Source organism: Miscanthus floridulus, chromosome 16, assembly GCF_019320115.1.
Source record: "Miscanthus floridulus cultivar M001 chromosome 16, ASM1932011v1, whole genome shotgun sequence".
Classification (NCBI taxonomy): Eukaryota; Viridiplantae; Streptophyta; class Magnoliopsida; order Poales; family Poaceae; genus Miscanthus; species Miscanthus floridulus.
In genome coordinates, this window is record NC_089595.1 from 79940264 (window position 1) to 79966596 (window position 26333).

At 47.9% G+C, this 26333-nt stretch overlaps 3 protein-coding genes and 1 long non-coding RNA gene across 6 annotated transcripts; 2 read left to right on the plus strand and 2 right to left on the minus strand.

The window, feature by feature from the left end:
* Positions 1-5025: 5025 nt before the first annotated feature.
* LOC136514222 (uncharacterized) lies at positions 5026-7053 on the minus strand. 3 transcript variants are annotated; one of them, XR_010773575.1, is made up of 5 exons: positions 6729-7053; positions 6381-6450; positions 5586-5647; positions 5345-5451; positions 5026-5263 (listed from the first exon to the last, which is right to left on the minus strand). It is a non-coding gene; the product is annotated as an uncharacterized lncRNA (long non-coding RNA). The 3 variants fall into 3 exon arrangements; XR_010773576.1 differs by having other exon boundaries at positions 6667-7053; XR_010773574.1 differs by having other exon boundaries at positions 6628-7053.
* Positions 7054-11455: 4402 nt separating this feature from the next.
* On the plus strand, positions 11456-13927 carry LOC136511494 (putative clathrin assembly protein At1g03050). The gene is made up of 2 exons (XM_066505551.1): positions 11456-12532; positions 12649-13927. The coding sequence occupies exons 1-2, from the start codon at positions 11545-11547 to the stop codon at positions 13755-13757; spliced, it is 2097 nt and encodes a 698-aa protein (XP_066361648.1). The 5' UTR covers positions 11456-11544; the 3' UTR covers positions 13758-13927.
* A 147-nt stretch (positions 13928-14074) lies between these two features.
* LOC136511496 (NAC domain-containing protein 2-like) lies at positions 14075-18255 on the minus strand. Its single transcript, XM_066505552.1, has 6 exons — positions 18108-18255; positions 16572-17345; positions 16139-16416; positions 15193-15684; positions 14601-15042; positions 14075-14517 (listed from the first exon to the last, which is right to left on the minus strand). Exons 2-5 carry the CDS (start codon positions 16726-16728, stop codon positions 14623-14625), a joined length of 1347 nt encoding a protein of 448 aa, XP_066361649.1. The 5' UTR covers positions 16729-17345; positions 18108-18255; the 3' UTR covers positions 14075-14517; positions 14601-14622.
* A 6273-nt stretch (positions 18256-24528) lies between these two features.
* LOC136510904 (uncharacterized) lies at positions 24529-25095 on the plus strand. The gene has a single exon (XM_066505197.1). It carries the CDS (start codon positions 24529-24531, stop codon positions 25093-25095), a length of 567 nt encoding a protein of 188 aa, XP_066361294.1.
* The last annotated feature ends 1238 nt before the right edge of the window (positions 25096-26333 follow it).

Here is a 26333-nt window from a genome sequence, read left to right on the forward strand (position 1 = left end):
CCCGAGTTTCCTTTCTCTCTTCCTCTATCTTTCTCTCTACCGCCCCCGCCCGCACCGTCCACGCCATCCCCGCCCACGCCGCCTTGCACCCGCGCCACCACGCCCGTCGTGCCACTCAACGTCGTGGCCCTACCCTGCCCCACCCGTCCGTGGCCTGCGCGCCCTCAATGGCCGTCGTGCCTGCGTGTCGTCCCGCCTATCCCGGCCACGGCCCGCTGCGCCCTACCCTATAGCGCCACTCGTCACCATGGCTCACCCTGCCCCACCCATCCATGGCCCGCGCGTCCTCGCTAGCCGTCGTGCCTGCGTGCCCTCACTGGTCGTCCATGGCCTGTCCTGCCCTGCATGGTTCGTCATGCCGTGCCCGCCCCTACCCACCACGACAAGGCGCGTGGGAGCTTCGGCCTAGGCATGCCAAGGCGCTCCGACGGCTCGCTGTTGCACTCCACCGACGCTCCATCGGCTGCTCGTTGTGGTTGCAGGACAAACGCGATGCAAGACGTGTACTTCCTTCCACAGGTGGAGGAGGCTTAGGTTCCTCTAGCCAAGCAACTACAGGGGATGAGGATGAGGACGAGGACGACGACGACGACGTGGACTAGAGGCATGAGGAGCTTGGCCCCTCTTAGCTCCAGGACGCTCCCTCGACTCATCCTACACAGCCTCCAGGCACTAGGCGATGCCATCCACCTGAACCTTACACTCCAGGTACCAACGCTCTCGGTCATAAGGGTAAGGGTAAGACTAGGAGGCAGTGAGGGTTCGTGGTAGATGATAATATGTACTATTATGGATTTTGTAGTCACTTTTCTATAACTATTTGGGACTGTATGGATATTGTGGACTATTTGGACTATGCAGGACATGATATGTTGATTGTGATGTTCATTATGGTTGCATTGTGCTCTTTGGACGATTAAATGTTTGGATTATATAATGATGTCTCTGTTTGTAACTGTGGATGCTCCTAAAACAAGGTAAACTCTTACGAATTTTTCCATGAATCATTAATTATAATATACTGCTAAAAAGGCACAAATATAGTACACAGATTAAATGTAAATTCATTAAAACATGTATAGTCCAATCGTATCGTACAGATTATCGGGAGTTCCAACGTACGTCGGGACTTCCAACATGTGTAGACTGCCGGCTAGCAAAAACCCAGGTGTCGGGACTCCCGACTTGGGTCGGGACTTCCGACTGTCAGGAGTTCCGACTCACGTCAGGATTTTCAATGGCCACAGTCACTGCACAGGCTAAGTGACTGGGCATCATGACTTCCGGCATGAGTTGTGACTTTCGACGGTTGGGAGTTCTGACTTACGTTGGGACTTCCGACACCAACAGTCACTGAAAATTTTTCTACGTGCTCATGGAGTGGTAGAGTGTCTCTCTTTTGATTTTATTTTTATGCTTGAACACTCTATCTTCCTCAGACCAACTTGAAAAACAAAAACAAAACATTTGGAGAGCGCTTTGAGTTCGTCCGCCTTTACAACTTCAAGAATTGAGGGATACCATTTCATCTTTATCAACTCTTTGAATTTTTCATGGAACTAATAGCTATGACATATCTCATTAAGATCATATTAATCCCTAATTTGGATGTCATCAATACACCAAAACCCACATAGGAGGCAAATACACTTCCAAATCCTCAGTCTGAAATATACTGAGTAAGCAACTCATCATCCGAGTACCAGTCCTCTACCACAACCTTGTTGCTATGGCTAGGCTCACCTGCATTGCTCTGACCTACGTGTCGCCTGTAGTAAGCGGCATTTGCTTCATCTGCGGCCTGAGTGAAGAACACGTCGTCATCCTCCTTCACCTGCAAGCCCGCCTCTGCTAGAGCGATGAGCTCGCTCAGTCTGCTAGTGTTGTCCTCAGCCTCCTCCGCCTACAAGCTCGCCTCTGCTAGAGCGATGAGCTCGCTCAGTCTGCTAGTGTCATCCTCAGCCTCCTCCGCCTGTAAGCCCGTCTCTGCTAGAGCGATGAGCTCGCTCAGTCTGCCAGTGTCGTCCTCTGCCTCCTCCGCCTGTAAGCCCACCTCAGCAAGAGCGATGAGATCGTTCAACCTGGCAGTGTCGCCCTCATCCTTGTCCCCATCATCAGACAATACAATCGGTGATTGAACGGTGTGACCAGCTCGCGTTCTGTGCTCATCTAACTTTTTTTCCTCATACCTTGCACGAGCCACCTCTGTGGCATGGTCCTCACTGCATCCAATCTCTTCATGTATAAAATGCAATCAGTTAGCAACGCGATTATATTATATTTAAAATCAGGCAACGAAAAAGAAGGCTTTCAAGCACTCACTGGCACATAATGCAACAACATGCTCATTCAAGACCTGCATCTGTACTCTTGTCTCATCCTTTGCCTCCTTCCTTGCCCTCTCCTCCTCTAACGTCCTCTATCTCTTCAATCCCCATTTGTCAAGCCAGACATCGATCGAGTTACGAATATCGCACTGTCTAGCAAACTCACGCATCTTGTTTTTTTTATGTTTAACGAATAGGTTGATGTAGTCAGGTCCATATCCCTCTTCCATGCAATTACTTGTCTCCCCTTCAGTTCATCCAAGAACTTAGCTTGACCCTTATAACATTTCCACCTACATTTCCTAGTGCTCTGTTCAAATAAAAAATTATATCATATATGTCTTAGCAAAAGAAACAAAATACGATTTCATGTTTACCACAAAAATATCAACCTCATCATAGTCAACCATATGGCCGTAATAATGGCCTATTCCAAGCTTCGAAGGGACTAGACCGTAGTTGGATTTAACACCACATTCGTACTTGACTGGGGGTGCTTCGTAAATTAACCTTTCTTTCTTCTTTTCCTTTGCCTTTGGTGGCTCCGACCATTGATTCTTAGGACCGTAGAGCCACTCATTGAAACGACACTTCACAAATCCATAACGCTACAAGAGAATACATTAGTACACACACATCTATAGAGATAAATATTTAAATAGATATACTTTCGACTTACTTCGTGTTTGTTCGGACACACAAACTCTAACGTATTCTCAGGGTTTATCACAGCTCGATCTCCGCATTCGCACAGAGGAGGTTCCTCGAGTCGTCTAACTATGGCTAGGTGCTTCTCCTTAGCCGTCATTGGTGGGGGGTTAGGGGGGTGGAACCCACCGCTTGAAGTGCTCATGTGGATGTCTCCCTCTACACCAATCGTCGAAAAGGAGGTACCTAGGATCAAACTTATCTGCACCGTCAATCCACTGAAAGAAAAAGCACCTCTCATGGTCCTACACAACAAGATTCCAATAAAATATTAGTAGCCTACTTACACAAATAAAGAAAAAAAGATAGTGGAAATAATTACTTACATTAAAATGACTGCATGTGTAGAAGCAACGTGTCGCTGTGTCTGGATGTCTCGATTGAAACACATCGGCCGGAAAACCACAGTCACAGTTAGGAACAGGGAGGTTAGGAGGGACATGGCATCTTTGCTAGACGCGTCGGGGTATAATTCTCGAGGTCGATCTCGTTTTTGCCAAAACTCCTTCTGATACAATTCTTGCATCTAACAAAATGGTTGTAATTTAACAAACAAAAATCAAAACATCACAAATTAATGTCAATGAGAACCATAACTACAATACAACCAATTTTGTTCTAAGAACTAAAAGCAATTAACATTAAACCCTAAACCTAGGGTTGCATAATACAAATATTAAAAATTGCATGAAACCCTAAGTAATGATGATTCTTAGGTTGAAAAATCCGACTAATATATACCGAATCGATGCGAAAAAAATTAGGAGGGGAGCGAGGATACTTTGCTCTCGAAGATCTATGGATCAAATCAAAGTTTCCAAGGTCCAATATGCCGATTTGTGAGGTAGGGCGAAGTGGGGAGAGAAAAAACCCGAGAGGGAGGAGAAAGAAGAGAAAGAAGGCTCAGGCAGGAAGGTTGGGGCCAGGCTTAAAACACCACCTCGGCACCATAGATCATTGTGCCAAGCTCGGCGCCAGGATCTACGACGCCAAGCTTGGCGCCAGGATCTATGGTGCCGAGCTGCCTACCAAGTCACCGCCACGTCTGCGTCGAGCCTAAGACCTCGGCGTCAGCAACGATGGCGCCGAGCTAAGGGTCTAGATTTTAAAATCTTATCTCCAGGGGCATATTTGTGAATTTTTAAAAAAAAAGGGCTAAAAAATAAAAAATTCGGTCTAACTTACAAGACGTTTAGATTTTGTCAAGATACATTGTTTTTACTCTGAATCTAGACCAGTGTTCGCCTATATTAACATTTAAACAACCACTAAACAATAAACGATGATGAGCTATTTTGTTTAGGGGTAGAAAAAAAATTAAACGGTTGGCCTCTAAATGATAAAAAACGGTCTAAGTAGCCTAAAATGGAACAGAGATGAACGTTATTAAATGGGCTACACGGTTGTTTAGGCAAATACAGAGCAAATCTAGTTAAGTTTTGCATGTATAAATTCTTATACTTAAGTTTATTATATTTATAAATATATAGACTTGATTTGTTACATGCAGAAATATGTTTATTTGATTCTTTTTATACATGCATAAATATATGTACATATTAAATAATTGATTTTTACTTGCAAAAATATGTATAAATGCAAGAATAGTTGACACTACAAGAGGACCACCCCTTTAGCAACACATATATCCGTTGCTAGAAGTCCATATATGTAGTGGTCTTTACCAACACATATGGTATGCGTTGCTAGATGTGGTGTTGCTAGAGTCTATAGCAACAGATATATATGCGTTGATAACATGTACCATTAAGTGTTCCTAGCCAGCAATGGAAATCTCCTATTGTTACCAACACTTGCATGTGTTGGTGCTTACAATAAGAAAAATGTTTTCACACCATTTATTCGATGTTTCATGGATCATTATTTATTATTTTTGTGTACGGATGACAAAATAACTTTGATTTTTCACATATAAGAAATACACAGGAGTAACACATCAGAAGAGGAACACATCGTAATAGCCCTTGAAAAGTGTTATTTCACTGATAAAATAATCATACCATGTGCATACACATTTTCTGACCTCAGTGAACTAAGTTGGAATTATCTAAATGGAGTGTACAATACATAAGGACCATCGAAATAAACATGTCTGACAGTGTAATCTTCTCTCCCAAAGGCCAATTTATCTAGCTAGTTACTTCTTTGATTTCTTCACTTTTCATCTCCATCCTTTCGTCCATGCAAGAATTGATCATCTCCAACAGCTGGAATGTTCATATAAATGTTTTAATTATATAAAGATAATCAAAATAAGTTAGTAAAATAACTCTAAGTTAGGTGCATACATATACTCCAATTTCGCAGTAGAACATTTTCCTGTACCTTCTGATAAATCTTCTGCTAATAAGAAATTGCAATCCGGAGTCCCTTAGTCAATGCATTGCTGATGACCCTGAACAAATTGATTACTCATAAATGTCAAGCAGTCTAGAAGAAGATATCATCCTACAAAACTCATTGACTAAACAGTTGTTTTTCTGCAAAAAGTTGTAAATAATCACTAGAATGGTTATTATACAAACTAACCTATAGTGTAGTCCCATAGTAGAACTACATGTGACCCTATACCTTCACGATCTTCTTAACATCTTGTATGCAAAGAAAAAATAGGTAAATCTTTCAATGCACGATGCACACCAAACTATATAAGAAAAATTTGCAATTCCCAAACAGATTTAGCTGAAGCTCATTTTACTTCAAAATAAGTGAACAACAAATTTATTCCCTAGTATTTTATTAAGCACATGCTGAGAAAGTTAGTGTGCTACCAGATGGGACAGATCCTTTGCAGACTTTCACCCCCCCAAAAAATATGTTTAAAACAACACGTTATTCCAAATACCCAGGATTATGATTGTTGATCTACAAGATTAATACTGTGTTAGTTTCATATGCTATGATACATGATAATTGAAATAGGAGCTCTCGCAGATTAATACATTATTTAGAAGGCAGATTAAATTATTGGGTACCGGTCTGTCAGTATATATTCATATAGATCCAATCAGACAATGCAAAAATTGCAGACAAGTGTATATACTGAGAAAAGGGAGGCTAATCTGGCTAGACATTAATTTCTTAAAAACTTAATTATTCCAAATACCCAGGTTTAGAAGATATATGCTTTTTCTGCACAGGTTAAAGGAAAATGAAGATATCTCTATATCAAAGCACTAACAACAATCACACAGAAATAAAGCAATACATGAACAATCAGTCTAGAGAAGAATAGATTTTAGGGGAATGAAACTTATTGGATAAAAATGAATTACAGACTTGCTCAAATTCTTTCCATCTAGAATGTATAGAGGTGTAACTTACCAAAATGTTCGTACTGATATCCAGTTATAGGTAGTGGAGCTTCTCATCAGCTACCCCATCGTGACTTCCCCTGTAATAATAAGATGCTTTCAATTACCACACCTGCATAATCTTTTTTTGTGAACGAACCAGTCACTTAGGATTGGAACAGAAATATGGGATTAGAAAGAGTTTAATGGGAATTTCAGCGGAGGGAGTGAAGCAACACTAACTAGATCCAATCAGAACGGCACAGCAGGATACGTACATCTAGTGCAGGATGCAAAGACCAGAGGTGATTAGGGACCTGGACATCAGAAGAGATGGTGAACACGGACTGGTTGAGACCTGATGGTGTCCAGCACTCACCTCCGCCGCATCGGTTGCCGCTTGGACCCTCTGATTTGTGTCAACTCCTGATCATACTTGTCTACGCTGGACCACCCACGGCGACGGCGGCGAACTCACGGTCTCCTCGGCGAGGGCGGCAAACTCACGGTGTCGCGGCCTCCTACCGAGCTGGACCACCCACGAAACCACCAGCTTGTATAGGATCAACGCCGCCACCTGATTGTCAAGTTGGTCCCTTCCTCTCCACACTCTCAATGGAGATCGGATCTAGGAGCAGGAGAGATGGGTTGGACGTGGGAGAAAGCGAAGGGTTATCTAAGGAAACGTGGCAATAAGGACTCGGGAGCGGAGGTTACGGTCTATCCTTGCGTGGGAAGCGGAGAGGTGGGAAATTGAGCTGCAACGTATTTCGGTACCGTTGCTAGACATCCGATGCAAGACATGGATTTGTGTTGTAGTGTAATTTTAATCAACAAATATGCATATTTTGGTAATATTGTGTAAAACCGCTTAGACGGTTTTAATCCGTTTAAACATAATCTAAACCATTTAAGCGTGAAACAAATTATTGTGATAACCGACTATTTACCGTTTAATATTTATGATAAAACTGATCTAGACGTAATGCATATCTAAATGCATAGTATAAAATATGTATAAAAAATCAAAACATTTTATAATATAGAATGGAGGGAGTAGCAGTATTTTGGATAAAGAGGAGCCTAACTAATGATTGCTCCATCGCGACTGGATGGAGAGATGGACTCCGCTTGGAAGAAAACGCGTCCACTAACAATGACCACTACCTCCGTTCTAAAAATAATTTTAGGAAAAATATGTTGATCAACTCTAGTTTATTCTTATTCGTTGAAACTTTTCAAGATTGATCAAATTTATATAAAGTATAACAACGTACATTTATAGTAATATTAGGAAAAATATGTTGTATAATAAGTTCATTCAATAATACTTATTGCTAAAAAATAAGAATAAACTAGAGTTGATCAACATATTTTTCCTAATGAGCATATTTTTCCTAATTAAATTAGAATAAACTAAGTTAAACTCGTAATAGTTTGAGTTAGAGCAGATTCATGATAGCGTTGTATTCGTTTTGAGACGGGTGGAGTACTTCATCCGTTCTTGATTAATGTACTCCATCCATTCTTGCTTAAAAGTTCATCTGTTCTGAACATGAATCATTGGAAAAAGAGAAATGTTATATGGCAACCGAGTGTTTTGGGCGTTCGATGAGCGTGGGGACGGCGATGGACGTCGTCCAATTCGCACCCACGACACTGTCTGCTCCTCGCCTGCGCCCGCCGTCTTCTTTCTCGCCAGCGGCCGCCGTCTTCTTCCCCAACTCTGGCGCGGCGGCTAGGGTTCCAGCGAGCCTCTCCCCCTCTTTCTTCTCCGACTCCGGTAGGTATAGAAGGGGCCGGTCGAGTGAGGTAGGCATGCCAGGCGGTGGGGATGGTGGGCAAGTGGTTTAGGGTCCTGGCGGCGGTGGAGGTGGCTGGGCCAGGTAGGGGTGGGGGCGTCGCCAGCAAGGGTGGCCATGGCGGAGCTCCGGAGAACCCTAGAGCACGCAGCGGAGCGGTGGTCGGCAGCGGGGGCGAGGATGAGCGGAGACTACGACGGGCGGCTAGAGGAGGAAGAAGAACAGTGCCAAAAAAACGGGTGTGGAATGGGGGGCGAAACACGGGAATGACACAGACTCTTGGAAAACGGTGCTCGTTCAAGGTTGTCGTTACTAGGTCATTGACGAAAGAGAAATTCCAGACCTAACATTGGTTCCCTGCCGACCATGGCGATGAACAAGTGCATGATGGATGCTTGACTGCTGAGCAAAGACATGCCGATGTGAAGGGCTACTATAGCTGATCCGGTAGAGTGAGCAATACGCTGGACACTGGAGGAGGTTCTGTTTCTGAACTCTGACTGGAGTTCGACAATCGACACTGCCATGCAATCAAGGGCTCTAACTCTCTGGCCATTAAGAACGTGCGTTTATCTGTTATTATACTCGTACGAATAGTTCCCTTGTGCCGCGTCCTGTTTGCCGCGTCACTTGAGAGAAACCTGCGGCCAGCAGCGGATGTACGTACGAACGTGGACGGAAAGAGGCTACCTAGCAATCTCGATCGAGTGGCCGCGGCGTCTGGAGATCTCACGAGTCACGACAGTGATCAATGATCCATGACTCATTTCATGCGGTATCTCTTAAATCTTAATTAATTGCTCTCTCCTTGACGATCGCCCGCGCAAGGTACTCGAAATGAAGCTAGCGGCAATGCAAGAACATATGAAACCTTGAAATTGAAGTGAAGCTGCGGGAGTGCATGTCTCTTTCGTTGGTTGTCATGTTCTCGAGACGGGCCTTGCGTGTGCCAACGCTAGCTAAGGTACAAAACTGCGCAAGTGCTGAATTCTGCAAGAGAAGGAAAGGGTGAGAAGAGCTTCGACCCTACAACCTTAGCACATGCTAGGTGTACAAAGCCAAAGGGCCTTACTAGCGCCCGGACGCCGGTGCCTTATGCTCCATTCACGCGCATCTGCGCACATGTAGAAGCACCCCCCCCCCCCCCCCCCCCCCCCCCGTTCGGACACCAGAGCCTCATCTCGCTTCCTGCCCGCGCCCCCTCCGATCCGCTTTCGGCACGCGCATGCCACACCGGAACCGCCTGCGTCCTCCCCATCTGCTTCCGGCGTAAGTTTCCCGTATCGCCCCAAACGTCACCAGCATCGGGAAGAGAAGTAGGGGGCGACGGATGCCCAGTCGGCGCCTGTAGGAGGAGAAGACACCGAGGCAAGACAGCAAAAAAGTGACGAGGGAGATGCAACACCCGATTTACTTTTAAAACATCGAGATGCAACACTTGCAACGTACGTCTAAAGGCATATAAAACACTTGAAACACTTGAAAACCATTACAAAACATATGTAATATCCAGATAAAACACTTACAACATATGTGTGAAACATATGCAACATCTAGATAAAACACACTTACAACATACATCCGAAAACACAGATGAAACATCGGAAACAGACCTTTGCAACATACATGCACAACCATTGCAACATCTCGATCTACTTTTACAACATCCGTATAAAACAATTACAACATACCTATAAAACACATGAAACGTACGCTCGCAACATACATGTTTAGCACATTGCAACATCTCCTGCTTGGGAGAATGGAGGCTCGACGACGTGTGGAGCTCGCCGGAGACAGTGGCCCAGCGGCGTTTGTAGGCAGCGGGCCGGCGGCAGTGGCGGCGCGAGGCAGCAGTGGTGGCACGAGGCGGCAGGAAGGCATCAGCCACGCAAAGCGGCAGGGAGGCAGAGGGCAGTCGCGGCTCAGAGGCGGCCACGCGCCACTCCTGGCAAGCAGGGCTGACAGCCGAGCGCCATGCCTGGCAAGTAGTGCCGGCAGTCCGGTGGCCGAGCGCTGCTCCTCGGAGGCAATAGACGAGCGGATAGGAGCACCGAGCTGATAGGAGCGACGAGCGGATAGATATGAGTGATGAGCGTATTTTTTATTAGAAATAGACGAGAGAATTTGAGGGAGTCGTTGGGCTGGTCCACTGCGCATCTGGAGACACGTCCGGACGAACGGACGGACGTTCTGACCCCAGCATTACCCAAAGCCAAACGGAAGAGAATGGCCTAGTAGTAATGTGACCTGCATCGGTGCATGGCAGCACATGCGGGAAAATTTAACTTTCAGCGGTAAAAGTAACGACTCCTACTATATCCAATTGTCCATGCAGGTAGGAATAAGTTGCAGTCGTGCAAAAAGAAGGTGCCCACTCTCGTCCTGTTCGCTTGGTCGTAAATGATCGTAAATTTCTAGCTAAAATAGTATTTTTGTCTAACACCAAACCAGCCAGCAGTAATAATCCACGATCGTATACGATCGTTTCAGCCCTAGCCGAACGGGCTGTCTGTTCTAAGTTTTGGGTTCGGGCCCATAGCTGTCAACACGTAGGCTGAATTATAGCCCGGATAGAAATAAGCCCATTTACCGGTTAGAGGGGATTAACAATGTTGGCATCCAGTGAACAATTTTATATAGAGTCTGTCTGTGAGGTTTGTTTAACCATCAGTCACCAGACGTGGATGATGTTATTAGCAAATTAACCAGCCGCGCCAGCACGTCCTCGTCCCTGTCCCGGCGCCCAGGATGCCTAGCCCCTAGGCCATCAGCTCCAGCAACCCTGCTCTCTCGCACGCACACCATCTGGGCGGCGGCGGTGCCTGCAGCAAAGCCGCATGGAGCCCCGCCTCGCCTGCTCGGTGACCTCGGTAGTCGGCGCCCTGCGCGGCGGCGGCAACAGTGTCCTGGCTGGCGGCGGTGCCTCCGGCACAGCCGCATGGGGCCCCGCCCGGCTGGCCGTGATCGGCCGTTGAGCCCCCGCACCACTGCTTTTGGAAAGAGGCAGAGGCATGCTCACCGGCCGGACTTGGACGTCGCCGCGGCTCACCTCGCTTGGATCTCATGGTGCTCCGTTCCTCACCTCATAGAAGAAAGGTGGGACAGAGGAATTGACGAATTCACGGACAGGACAACACAGAGACAGAGGAGTATGTATACATGAATCATCTAGAGGGGAAAGTGACGGACTGGACAACACACAGACATAGAGGAGTATACATGAATCATCCACATCCCTTCATCTCACATCTGACGCACCACAGAAGTTGACAACAAAAAAGACAAACTCTTAGGCGACTGCGAACTATTAAATCTCTTTTAGATATCACTACTACAAGATTCAGAAAGATAATAAGAAAAGTCAACCATACATCCGCTGTGTCATGCCCAATGTCAACGCCTCTTTGCGCGCCGTCCACGGGGGCCTCCTCCTTCCTCGGTCGTCCTCCCGCCACCCGCTTTCGTCGCGCGCGCATTTCCATCACCCGCCGCGCGCCCAAACACCAGCACCACACGTCCATTTGCCCGTCCACACGACAGGGCCATCCCAACCAAGCGCGAGGCGAGAATCAACTACCGCGAGCAAGCGATCGACCTCCGCGAGGAGGGCGACGACGGAAACGTACCATGGCGCCGAGCAAGCTGCGCCAAGCGCTGGGCGCGGTGAAGGACCAGACGAGCATCGGGCTCGCCAAGGTCGGCAGCGGCGGCGCCCTGGAGGCGGACCTGGACGTGGCCATCGTCAAGGCCACCAGGCACAGCGAGTCGTTCCCGGCCGACGAGCGCCACATCCGGGAGATCATCACGCTCACCTGCCTCTCCCGGGTGTACGTCGGCTCCTGCGTCTCCTCGCTGTCGCGCCGCCTCGGCCGGACCCGGAGCTGGGCGGTCGCGCTCAAGACGCTCGTCATCGTGCACCGCCTCCTCGCCGACGGGGACCCGGCGTTCGAGCAGGAGATGTTCTTCGCCACGCGGCGCGGGACGCGGATGCTCAACATGTCCGACTTCTGCGACCGCTCCCGTGCCGACGCCTGGGACTTCTCCGCCTTCATCCGCACCTACGCCGCCTACCTCGACGACCGCCTCGAGTACCGGATGCAGGGCAGGCAGCAGGGCGGCGGCGGCGGCGCGCGCGGTGGCAGGCCGCTCCACGAGGAGATGTACGCCGCGTCCCCCGGGAACCGCTACACCTGCGACGTCGCCGCCCCCTGCTTCAACGGGAGACAGGAGGACGCGGTGGACGCCGAGGCTCACAGCAAGGCGGTGGCGCTCGTGCCCAGGGACCCGCCCACGAGCGAGATGACGGTGGATCAGCTGCTCGTCAAGGCCAACCAGCTGCATCATCTCCTCGACCGGTTCATCGCCTGCCGCCCTGTAGGTGAGCCCGTTCCTCATCCTCAGCGGCCATGCACGCAATTTGTCTTTTTGATGAAGTTGGATCGTTGCCATTGATTTGTTAAGAGCCAAAACCTTCGAATGACATTGTCGTCACAGGCGCGGCGAAGGCGAACCGGGTGGTGGCGGTGTCTCTGTACCCGCTGGTTAAGGAGAGCGTGCAGCTCTACTGCGAGCTCACGGAGGTGATGGCCACGCTCATCGAGCAGTTCGCGGAGATGGAGACCGCGGACTGCGAGCGCGTGCACGCCCTCTTCTGCGGTCTCGCCAAGCAGCTGGAGGAGCTCGAGAATTTCTACGCGTGGTGCAAGGTCGTCTGCGTGTGCCGCCAGTCCGACGTCCCGGAGGTGGAGGTCGTCACGCAGAAGAAGCTGGAACTCATGGACGAGTTCATCCGCGACAGGCACGCCGCCGCGGACTCGCAGCAGAGGCACCCGCCGCCGGAACCGGAGCCGATGGCAAGCCCAGAGCCAGCCCTCGTCGAAGAGGAAGAGGACGACGATATGAACGCAACCAAGGCACTTCCAGCGTCCGAGGAGCCGCCGGCTGCGGCGCAAGCGGACAGGGGGCCAGTCGAGCCAGAGGCCTCGCTCATCGTGGCCGACCCGGTCGAGGAGGAGGCCGACTTCCTCAACCTCAAGGCGGACGCCATGTCCGGCGAAGAGCACGGACAGCAGCTGGCGCTGGCGCTGTTCGACGGCTACATAGCCGGCTCAGCGCCGAAAGGCAACGTGTTCCAGGGCGCTTCGGCGGACTGGGAAACGGAGCTGGTCCAGTCCGCGAGCGCGCTTGCGAACCAGCGCGCCGAGCTCGGCGGCGGCCTCAGTATGATGGTGCTGGACGGGATGTACAACCATGCGGCGGTGGCCAACAACGCACAGACGTTCTCCGGCAGCGCCAGCAGTGTGGCGATGCGGCCACCCGGGGCGCCCATGCTCGCCCTGCCGGCGCCTCCAAGAGGCAGCAGCGCCGCAGTAGGTGCAGACCCTTTCGCGGCGTCGGCTTTGGTGCCTCCGCCGACGTATGTTCAGATGTCCGACATGCAGACGAAGCAGCAACTGCTGACGCAGGAACAGCAGATGTGGCGACAGTACGGCAAGAACGGAATGAATCAGGGAGCCTTAGCAATGCTAGAGCAGCGGCCAAACCAGAATCGGCAGTTCCTACCACACATGGGGCACAATTACGCAGGGTATCGGACTTCTTAAACTAAACATCTGCAAATGTGGTTTTACACGTTTCCTCCTACGAGGCTACGACCACATTTCATACAGCGTTCGGGAAAAGAAATGATCGGAGTATCAGATAGTCAAATTCTCTCAATTTCTATTGGCAGTCCAATTTTGCTTACTGCCCGATTCCCAGAATATTAAGCCTGTGCAAGGCCGCACTTTATTAAACAACAGAAATTCTCCGTACCGTACTCAGAAGAGCACGTAAGAGCAAAGAAAGGGTTAACGATCCGCAAAACACAGAAGAGAACGCAAGAGCCAAGAAAGCACCAACGATCCAAAAGCCAATGAACTACATAACGGTGACGGGGTAAACTAAAGTATTAATTAAGCATCCATATTACGACAACCATAATGGTTTGCATAGTCAATACTCAATACACACAAGACAAATTGCTTAAAATGATGGCAATCATGCAGGTTGCAATACACACAGGAAATAACATAATCAAAGATTTACACGCCAAGTCTTATTGATACTCAGCAGAGTGAGCTGGGATTGGCGGTCAGCTCAACCAGTTGGGAGCATGCAGTAGTCGATGCAGATTGATCCAAGCACCGTGCTTCCACGAAATACCAGCCAAGGTCGGCTTGGTTCAGAAGAGCAGCAGACGAATTCATGAGCCCTGGTCAGCTTGGTTCAGAAGAGCAGCAGACGATTTCATGAGCCCAGGCATGACATCGATGACGTCCATGACATCCAAGGTGGATAAAGAGTTGTAGTAGCAACAGAGAACTGCAAGTTGCAACACCGAAGCAGTCCAGACATGTTCAAGGACACATAAAAAGAAAGCAGGCATAACTAATAACTATCCGTACCTCCACGACAATTGGAGACCAATCATGAGGAAGGGAACTGCATGGTTGGGTCCAAGTAGTCAGCTGCCACATCTGTGGCGAGTACTCCATTATTGGAAGGAGGAAAAGCATCGAAAATGCTAGGCATTGTTGGTTCCAAAGGACCTGACAGAGTAGTGACATCATAATGTCCATTGTACTCAGCAAGAGGATAATGCATATATTGATTGTCCAGAGCAGGAAATTCACTGGGGAAGCTTGGATCAGGAGCAAGGAGATCATTTAGTTCCATGTAATCATCAGCGGACAGTTCTCTGTCAGGTGGCAGCATCGGATTGCTGGTGTTGAAGTTATTATCCACGCTTCCTAACCCAACAAGCCCTGATAATTCATTGTAGAGGCCAAAAGAGTCGACTTCAAAAGCATGAGCCTCAGCTTCAGACATCGGAGGAAGACCAGAGCACTGTGAAAGACATCAAAGCTAAATAGTGGGCATCTGAAAGGAATTTCTAATCTAGAGCAGAAACATAAAAAGAATTTCTAATCTAAAGCAGAAGCATAAAATCGATGAGCTGTCAGTAAAACTAGTGAAAGAACAAGTACTGATTTATACCTCTCCAAAAGGAGTGTTACGCACAGGAGAATCATTCAGAAATCTAGACAGCTCCTCCAATAGAAAACCATCACAGTCATGAGGACTGTACATATCATTGGCCTCATTGGATATGTTGTTCACAGAAACCACACCATCTCCTGACATCTGAGCAGGTATATCTTGGATAGCAGAGCTAGCAACAGTATAGCCAAAAGTTACATCCTCAGCACAAGTATTTGCAGTGGCATGATCAAATGATGATTCCTCTCCAGCACAAGTAGCAGATGAATTATGTAGAGGTGGTTCCTGAAGAGCACCAGCAGGGGCAGCAGGCTGGGCACGTGGTCCCTCTGTTGGGTTCACTACTTCTGAAGAGGTCATCAAAGGAAACATAGAAGATTCAGCTTCTGCATTATCCCATTCAGCTTCATTAAACGGAGCCCCATATTGCTCCCCGATCCTTGGACCAAGGCCACTTTTCTTGAAAATTTTGCAGAGTACATAAGCATCCTGGATGTTCAACAAGACAAAGGAGATTCAGCATGGTAACTTAAATGGCTCATGGAATACATATTGGCTAATCAAAAGGCACATTAACTCAGATATACTGCATATTAATTAATGCTTCTTTTCTGTGCCATTTCACTCTTCATTGCAGAATCATTCAACCCAAAAGGCATTCACAAAACTTTAACACATAACAAAAAGTATATGAATTGGCACTGCTAGACTTGACCAAACATAACACTCATGAGACGAGCAATTACAGTGACACCATATTTCAATAAGAACCATTTGAGTAATTTTGTTAGTTATTAATCATCCATAGAACATAACATGGAATCATTTGACTGCTTGACTGTCCACACAATCCAACAATCCAGTACAACATCCAACATCTAGAACATCTAATAAACTGTTTGTAAAATATGAACTGGAAACATTAAGAGGCAGGTAGAATTACCTTTGAGAAACCAGCAGAAACTAAATCCTCATCTTCCATTTTGTACTCATACATCACCCAATCAGTTCTGTCACCCTTAGGGGCCTTGCCTTCATGAAATATCAATGTTTTCTTCATTCCAACAGTGCGAGAGTTAAGCGTAATTATTCTATCCTTTCCACTAGTCTTCCAGTAACCATTTGGCGTGGCACGGTTTGTCCTAGACCCATTAGGATACTTCTTGTCACGAGGACAAAAGAAGAACCATTCAAGATCATTGCTTCTAAGGGAGGATTTGTCTGCACAACAAAAGAATATCAGTGCACAGGTATAAAAGCAAAAGTTCACATTAATCAGTTCAAAAACTATGTTTTAGTCTCACTGAATATTCTATTCATCTAAGCACCAGTTACACAACAAAGAAAGTTCGAAAGCTAATGTTCAAATGAATTACCAGGTAGATCCCAGGGAGGAAACTTGTACAGGTCAACCTCTGATATAGCATCGACGATAAGTTTCTTTCCCATGATCTTCCTCTTCAAGTAGTAGGAAACAAGCTCAACATCAGTTGGGTGGAAACGAAAACCAGGAGGCAGGCTAGTTTGCGCCATCACCCTAAAGCTTCTCTTGCCTTCAACACCAATAGAAAGAACTCTAGACAAAAGCTGAAATGCTTCAAGGAGATCACTAATTGCCCAGGAAGAGAGAAGCTTGAGTGTACAGACGAGAGAATCCAAGTGCACAAATCAACAAAGCAGAGCAGAAGAGAGCAGCTTTTCAAAATTGTGAGCACAGAATGCAGCAAGGAAAGACTTCAGGAGGCTGCAGTGCCAGCAGAGAGCAGGGCAATCCAACCTCTAGACAAGCCTTTGGAGGGGAGTGAGATTGACAGGACCAAGAGAGAAGTTGGTCAAGTCACAGAAAGAGATCGTAGACCACAACTGATGATCAGAGAAAACTATGGTTGGCAAGACTCAAGGGAAGCAGGAGATCAAGCAATCAACCAACGGATGTTTTCTGAACTCAGATGAGAGAACTTGAGTCTTGCCAAATTCACCAGCTACAACTGATTCACATGTAGGAAGTATTAGCACAAAACTCCTAGTATTCCACTTGTATCAAGTGAAATCTCGGAATTTTATGCAGTATATGAACCAGAAGTAGCACGAGAGGAAATAAGGGTGTCCTCCGACAACTTCAGCAGACATGGGTGATGAGGATCAGTATCCTGCATGAAAAGAAAACACAGGATAGGTGAATACACAGAAGGAACATATATGGAATATTCAAAATACGCTGGCATGGTACTTAAAAGAAGTATCTTGTATCATGACTAGATGCAATGACGTGATTAACACCTCCCGTCAAACCTATAGGGTACAAGTAAGCATATTCGAACTCAACAAAAAAGAGATGCCAGTAGACAGCTGATTCTAAAGCTCAAACTACCCACATAAGTGTCACACGAGTAAAGGCACATAAGTGTCACACTGAGTAAAGGGGACAATTGTCCGATGCGTCTAATCTAGCATCTAATCCAACTTTTAGAAGCATGAATATTCATCATATTATCCGCGCGGAAATCAACAAAATTCTAGTGAAGCACAGAAGTCAACGATCAATCAAACCTCTAATTCGATCCCCAAATCGTCATCAAGCATCATACAAGTCTACGGTACAAGTCAACGCTACACAACCAACCAACAACCCTAATTCGCAACCCCAACCAAGAACCCTCGATCGATCGATCGACGATGAAACCAATCGGATCCACGATCGACCACCCCTAATCGCAAAATCGACGAATTAATGCCCCAATCCTCAACCCAGGCCCCAGAAAGTCATCAACCCAAACGAATCGGATCCACAATCCCCGCGCTTGCATCGAACCCCAGATGGACACCAATCCCAACCTAATCGGCCCAGAAAGTCCTAAATTCGAACAGATCGGCGCAGAATATGAAGAGTAAGGTTGATCGTAGGGGCTTACGGGGAAGACGAAGGGAAGCCAGCAGGCCGATGGGGAGAACCGTGGGGAAGGAGATGAGCGCCGCCGTCTGGTCAATGGATGCGAGATGCGGTTTGTGTTGTGGGTGAGGGATCACGTGGCTGGGGAAAGGCTCTTTTAAAGGCGCGGGGGACTGGAGCTGGACCGGGACACTGGCGAGCGGGACCAGAGGTTTTTCTTATTTCCTTGCTTCCAACCCCCGCCGCGTCGTGCGATTTCCAGGAAACTTCCCCAGCACGCGATACGCGACCTTTTGTTCCCAAATTTCCACCCAGGACCAGGGCTGTGTCGTGTGGGTTTTACGTGTCCGCCCTGCAATGCGAGGGGTTAACAAATATGGAAATTTTGACCTTTTGTAGACTTCCTCTATTCCCTTTATTTACTAAGTCTATCCATATCTTTAATTAATAATTTTAGAAATTTATTATATAACACAAGATTTATGTTTTTAGATTTACTATGAAAAATATTATCATAATATATATTTTAAATATTGTGAAGCTACCATATAGATTTTTAAAGTTGATGGCCGAACATTTGACTTAGGATAAACCTAATATGACATGTAAATAAAAATAGAAGAAGTATGTAATGGTTGTTGACCATAGTTTGAGTTACTATTACTTCTCCATATTTTTTTGTCTAAGATGCACATGCATATCAAGGTTTAAACTTTAAAAAAAATTACCAAAATTTAGCTAGCAATTTTTAACTATTATAATCATAATACTCTCTCCTTCCATAAATGAATACAATTCTCGCTTTCTAAAAAGTCAAACAATTTGAAGTTTGACCAAAATCATATAAACATATACTAACTTTTCTGATACAAAATAAGTATCATTAAATTAATTATGAAATAAAACAGAAGCGGCAGGAGTATGTAACGATTGTTGACCATAGTTTGAGTTATTATTACTCCCTCCGTATTTTTCTTATAAGACGTACATGCATATCAAGATTTAAACTTTAAAATCTTTAACCAATAATTTAGCTAGAATTTTTTTACTATTATAATCTTAGTACTCCTCCTTCCACTCACTCCATAGCAACGCAGTCCTTTAGGGCGAGCATACTGACGTTAGCAAAATTGAGAAGTGGTAACCTTTTTTTAAAAAAAAGAGTGATCTTTTGATGCTACAATCTTTTAATGGTACATAGATATAGCGAAAGATGAGAACTTTCAATGATATGCCCCAAATTTTCCCATTATCATAAGGCTTTATTTGGATGCACTTGTATTAATCTCAACACATGCGTGTTGAAGTGGATTGAGGTGGAACTAAGTTCAATTTGTATCCAATCCACTCCAACCAGTGTTGCCACAAACGACCATGTAGACTATGTATACGGCGTGTAAATGCTACTTAATGACATACCGTGTAACTTAGAGCCTAAACAGTTGATTACACGGTTCAGCCATTTACACGGTTTTACACGGATTACACCGTCTACACGAAACCAAAAAAAAAATTAACAGCGCGTAGTGGACCGTTTTATTGATGGGTTGTTTTAGCCATAGACAAAAAAAATCCACCCTCTACTTTGCATTTTGCATGTAACATGTTAGAGTTATCTATAGCCATGTTCACTTGTCTTATAATCCGTACTTTTCGGCTTGTTTTTTTAGCTGGAACCATGTTTTTCTCTCACAACAAATCAGCCGGAACAGTATTTCGACTTGTTTTTTCAGCGAAGCGAACAGGGCCTATATCTCTTATAAAGTTAAACTCTACTATGAGTTCTAAGTAGCACCACAGCGTTCCACGACATCACTTATATATTTCGTCTTTATTTGATCTGAAACCATCCGGACATCTCCACTCCATCCTCCGGCCAGTCCCATTTGAAACGGCCTTGTACCAGGCTACCGCACCTATAGCTGCCACACCCACAATCCACGTAGACGAGGGATCTCGATGATTCATTCTCCCATTGAAACGGCCTTGTACCAGGCTACCGCACCTATAACCTATAACGGTCTGTTCGCTGGTTGGTTTGTGGGCTGGTTTAGGCTGGCTGGTGCTGGTTTGTTGTGAGAGGAAAACACTGTTGGCTGGCTGGTTTGGGCTGGCTGAAACCAACAAGCGAACAGGGCGTTCAATTCCTCGAAACTTCTGATGTGTCTATCCCCTTCCATATATCAACGTCAACATTCGTCCCTCTGCAGCTCCAAGATCATTTTTTCCTTTTTCTATTTGATTTTTCTTTGATGTATGCTTAAAGATCATGTAATATTGTAGCACATACTCTAGCTAAGCAAGTCTCGGAGAGCAGCAGGGTGGGTGAGTGACAAGTAGCTCCATCCTGTATTGTTAATCTGATGACTGAAGATTGTACTCCTGCAGCTTCCTGATTAATCAAGGATCATTGTCGGGAAAAAAAGGTCCAAGATCCTTTGATGCCTAGCTATACAACGCCGTATATCTAGACCTTAAAACTACTACACTCAAGCATGCAACACTTCACCTGGAATCTTCTTGATGAGGCCATTGGTCCTGTTCGTTTGTCTTATGAGCCGTACTGTTTCAGCAAAAAAATAGTGTTTTTCTCTCACAATAAATTAGCGAACAGTACTTTCAGCCATAGCTTTTCAGCAAAATAAACAGGGCCAATATTCTTCATTTTCCGGTACATCGATCATTCTCTTTGCAGGTTATTTTCATGTTCTGTAGGGCCTTGTTTAGATGCCATCCAAATTTCAAGTTTTTTCACTCTCTCTCCATCACATCAATTTTTAACCGTTTGCATGCAGTATTAAATGTAGGTAAAAAAATAACTAATTACACAGTTTAGTTGAAAATCACGAGATGAATCTTTTGAGCCTAGTTGGTCCACGATTGGACAATATTTACCAAATAAGACGAAAGTGGTACTATTTATCGGGTTCGCTTTTTTTCGCAATCTAAACGAGGCCTAGGTTTTGAACTTCTGGTACCTCAGTTAACTTGTTTGATAAAAAAACATTTAATTTTTTAGCAACCCAAAGGATAGATACAGCCGTCCCTTCAAACTACTGACTTGACAAGCTCACCATCGCGTCCTAATTCCGGCCGGGTGCATTTTCTGTTCTATTCTATATCTACAACAAGGCATTTTGCCTTTGGTCCTGTTTAGTTCCACTTCGTTTTGCTAAATTTTTCAAGATTTTTCGTCACATCGAATTTTTGACGCATGCATGAAGCATTAAATATAAATAAAAAATAAAACTAATTACACAGTTTAGACGAAATCCATGAGACGAATCTTTTAAGCCTAATTAGACTATGATTGGACACTAATTGCTAAATAACAACGAAAACGGCTACAGTGTCGTTTTGCAAAAAAAAAATCGCATCTAAACTGGCCCTTTGTCCATCTGAAATATCACATATATGTTCTCATACAGTCATACTCTGATACATCCGTTGCTGCTGCCACCAGCAGACATGATCAAACGAATTGGGTCTTCCAGTTAGTTACGATATCTTGATCAACATTATTTACTCTTCTTTTATGATCAGCTCATATTGTTCCCTGTGCGACTCAATATAATATCTACTTTCAGTTTAACTTAAACTAAGACTTTTATAAAAACAATCTGCGCTAGGCATGAGCAAAGGATATGAAGTCAGGATTCTTATTATTTTTATCGATATCACATCACATGTTCAAACATATTCATGCATTACCTCTATAAAGAGCATCTCAAGCAGTACTACCTGTAGACCTTATACTTCTCTGCCTCCCAAATCCATCCTGATAGAGAATGACATGTGGGACCCAACAGATACCCGACGGGTACTGCATACCCGATAAACAAGGACACTTGGGGGCGCAGCTTTGTAATCGGAGCCACTTCTTCTTCACCCGGGTATAAGTGTCGGAGTCTCGGAGATGCCGAGGAGAAGGAGCGAGGTTGCGAGGAGGACGAGCAAAGGTGACAGAGAGACCGAACTAAGGAAGCAAGGGGCACGAGCGCTCGTGAGGCAGGCGTGCTTGTGCTGCTGGTGGAGATGGTGAGGACAAATTGAACTATGGTTCCTAGAACACACAAACTATATATATAATTGTTTAGATTTGGGCCAAAATACATATGTTGAGCTTCTTTGGGTCTAATACTCGCATGACAGCTCAAATAGTCGGGTTCCTCAACGGGTAACGGGGACGGGTAAACAGGGAACGTATCTGTACCCGCTATACCCGTCGGGGATGGATTCTTGCCCATTTAGATACCCGCAGGTAAAGATATGATCACATCCCCGTCCCCTAATGGATCAAATACCCGTCGGGTATCGGGTATCGGGGCCCGTTACCATCTTTACCCCTGAGCCTTGACGTGCCCCTGTGCAATCTTCATTGACAATGGCAGGGGCGGGCCTATCAGTCTACGTCATTGCCACTTGTCAGTGTCATCTTCCACCAAGCTAAGGTCACTAATGTCATCTTCCACAAGGACAAGATTTGCCTAGGCCGTCCACTATCAGTCTGTTCATTTGTTTGTTTTAATCAGGGCTTATGAGTCAGTCAATAATATTTTTCTCTCACAATAAATCAGCACTAGTTGAGCTTATCCAAGACAGGTACAAATGCATCTCGGATAGCAGCATGGGGCCCACATGTCCTATTGTTTGGTTGCCGGACTAAACGATCTCGTACAAGCCCGGATGCCTAGAATATTCCTTCTCGATACTACATGACCCCGTGCGCCAAAAAAGACCGACCAACGCCGTCCAAGACGAGCTCCCGTACTCTCTCGTTCACATCTCGTCCCCACCCCATTCGCTTTCCTTGATGAGTCGCGGAGTTTGCGTGCCTCCGGCCGCACGGACTACTACTGCTGGTGCTTCGTCGTCCTCTGCCGGCGGTGCCTCCACAGAGTCCTCCTCTCCCAGCGGGCGGTGGCGCCTCCAATCTCCACAGGTATTTTTCTTCACCTCGTGAGTGTTAGATACTCCTATGTGCTATAGATAGATAGTTTGCATGTTTCTGTTATCAGCAATGCATGCGCGTAGGATCCGGCCTGTGGACTCCGCGCACATAGGACATCGTGGCCTGGACTTGCTCGGCCACGAACCAGAGCATGCAGCGACAGCCGGCGACGCGGTGCGTGGGGATGGACGCGCACACTCCTCGTGTCGTGCGCGCTTAGCATGGCATGTCTCCTACTTGTTTTCCAATAAATAGAATACAAGTGCATCAGAAAACGCTGCGTTTTAGCAGCACCAAATCTCTGTGTCCAGATCGTTTTTGTTCTTCGTTCCCAGCTTGCCGTGCTCGTGTGTTCGTCATCGCCGGCGCTCACCGCCGTGCGAGTTCTGACAAGTGGTATCAGAGCCATGAGAGAGAGGGACCTGCGACGTCATGTCGACGAAGCCGAGCAGACACTCGCCGCCGTCGACGGACAAGAAGGAGAAAAATGGCAGCGGATCCGGCGGCAAGTCCCCACCGTGTGCCCCCTCACGTAGCCGCTCACCAACGTCGTCCCGTTCCTCGCGTCGCTCCCGGGCTCCACGTCGTTTACGCACTCGACATCCTTGGGAGGTCGTCATCGAGCGCATCGTCCGAGAAGGCGGCGGCGGCAACTGGCCGTAGTTGGAGAAGAACAACTACCATGAGTGGTCGCTGCGAATGCAACTGAAGATGCAAGCGTGCCACCTGTGGGATGCCGTCGAGTACAACGATGTGGACTACGACGACGACCGCAGCATGCTGGACGCGATCTGCAGCGGTGTTCTGGCGGAGTATCTTGGTGGCCAAGCAGTCCGCGAAGGAGGCCTAGGAGGCCATCAAGACCCTTCGCATCGACGACGACTGGGTGCGGAAGGCGACAACGCAGAACCTGCGCACCGAGTACGAGTCCATCATGCTCCGGGAAGGCAAGCCGATCGAAGACTTCGCCTTGCGCCTGACAGGGATCATGCAACGTCTCGCAACCCTCGACGACCCGGAGCCAGACGCCAAAGTGGTGGCCAAGTACCTGCGCGTCGTCCGCCCGTGGTACAAGCAGCTGGTAATCTCAATTGAAACCCTGCTTGACATCTCTCAACTATCCATTGAGGAAGTGACTGGAAGACTCAAGGCGGCCGACGACGTCGAGTCTGCCCCGGCACACACCGCGAGTGGCAAACTACTTCTCACAGAGGAGCAGTGGGTCGAGAGATACAAGAAGAAGGACTTAGAGTCCAGCCACGACGGTTTTGGCTCCGGCGGTCGGGGAAAAGGCCACGGCAGAGGCCGTGGTCGCGGCTCAATCGACAAAGGCGACTCCCGCAGCAACTCAAGCTCTGGCCGGGCACCTCCGGACGAGTCATGTCCACACTATGGCAAGAAGGGCCACTGGGCCCGTGATTGCCACAGTAAGAAGAAGGAGGAGCCGGCCTAGCAGGTCCATGTGGCCCAGGAGGAAGAGGCCACGCTCATGATGGCCATCACTTCAGCCCATGAGGAGAAGAACCAGTCGCCTTCGCCATCGGCTCTCCCCAACAAGCCACCGCCGCCGTCGCCCACATCGACCACCGAGATCCACATCACTGAGCTCAAGGTCTTTGCCGCATTCGACGGCGTGCAAGACCCAGATCCAAAGCGATGGATCCTGGACACCGGTGCCTCCAATCACATGTCTGGGTCGAGAGCCGCCTTCGCCCACCTCGACTCTGGCGTCCACGGCTCCGTCAGGTTCGATGTCGGCTCCATCGCGCAGATCAAGGGCAGCGGCACCATCCTCTTCACCTACAAGAACGGGGTGCACCAGTCGCTCCCCAACGTCTACTATCTCCCGCGCCTCACCGCCAACATCATCTCCGTCGGCCAGCTCGACGAAGGGGGGTACCAGGTGCTCATGGAGGATGGCATGATGCACGTGCGTGATGAGGAGCACCGCTTGCTCGCTAGGATCCCACGGAGCCCAGGCAGACTGTACGTGCTCGACATCAACATCGCGCGCCCTGTCTGCCTAGCCGCACGCGTCGACGACGCGGCGTGGACCTAGCACGCCCGGTTCGGCCATGCCAACTTCACCACACTTCGAAAGATGGCACGCGAGGAGCTAGTTCGTGGTTTGCCCACGCTCACTCAGGTGGAGCAAGTCTGTGAGGCATGCCTCGCCGGCAAGCAGCGCCGGGCACCGTTCTCGCAGAAGGCGCTCGACCAAGTAGCTTCAACTCCTCCACGGCGACCTCTGCGGCCCCATCACGCTGACGACACCCAGCGGCAACCGGTACTTTCTCCTGCTCGTCGATGATTTCTCACGTTACATGTGGATCGCCTTGTTGCCGAGCAAGGACGTCGCTGCCGCCGCCATCAAGAACATTCAAGCCGTAGCCAAACGGAAGAATGGGAAGAAGCTGCTTGCCCTGCGTACCGATCGTGGGGGTGAGTTCACTGTGGCGGACTTCATCGACTACTGCTCCCATCTCAGCGTCCGGCGTGAACTCACGGCACCGCACACGCCTCAACAAAACGGTGTCGTCGAGCGATGCAATCAAACTGTCATGGGCACGGCACGAAGCATGTTAAAGGCCAAGGCGCTCCCCGGCGTGTTCTGGGGGGAGGCCGTCATGACGGCTGTGTATCTCCTGAATCGGACATCCTGCAAGCCCAACCAGGGGAAGATGCCGTATGAGCTGTGGACCGGGAGCGCACCGGCAGTCCACCACCTTCGCACGTTCGGGTGCGTCGCCCATGTCAAGGTGACAGCGCCGAACCAGAAGAAGCTGGACGACCGCAGCCGGCGCATGATCTTCGTCGGCTATGAACCTAGCTCCAAGGCCTATCGTGTCTACGATCTGACAACCAGGCGCATCCACATCAGCCGCGACGTGATCTTCGATGAAGCGGCATAGTGGGCATGGGCCAACGAGCACAACGTCGATCCTAGTGGCTTCATCATTGAAGAATCTGAACCTCAGGAGCCAGCGGTGATCACCACCATCAGCACCAGGACATGCACGCCACCTCCAGAGCCGGCGCTAGGGACTGCCTCACCTGCTCCATCGATGTCGTCACCGCCGCCACTAGCTGACATGTCCACAGCGACTCCCACGGCCGGCAGTCCGACGTCTGTGGAGTCGAGCTCGGCGCCGCATCGACACATCGACTTCGCATCACCGCCTGCCTCAGGAACAGGTGAGCTGCTAGACGCCGACCACGACGACGACGCTCCCCTCTGGTTCCGGCGCGTCGACAACGTCATCAGGCCGGCCTCACCACCGGGGCTCGCTGAGCGTG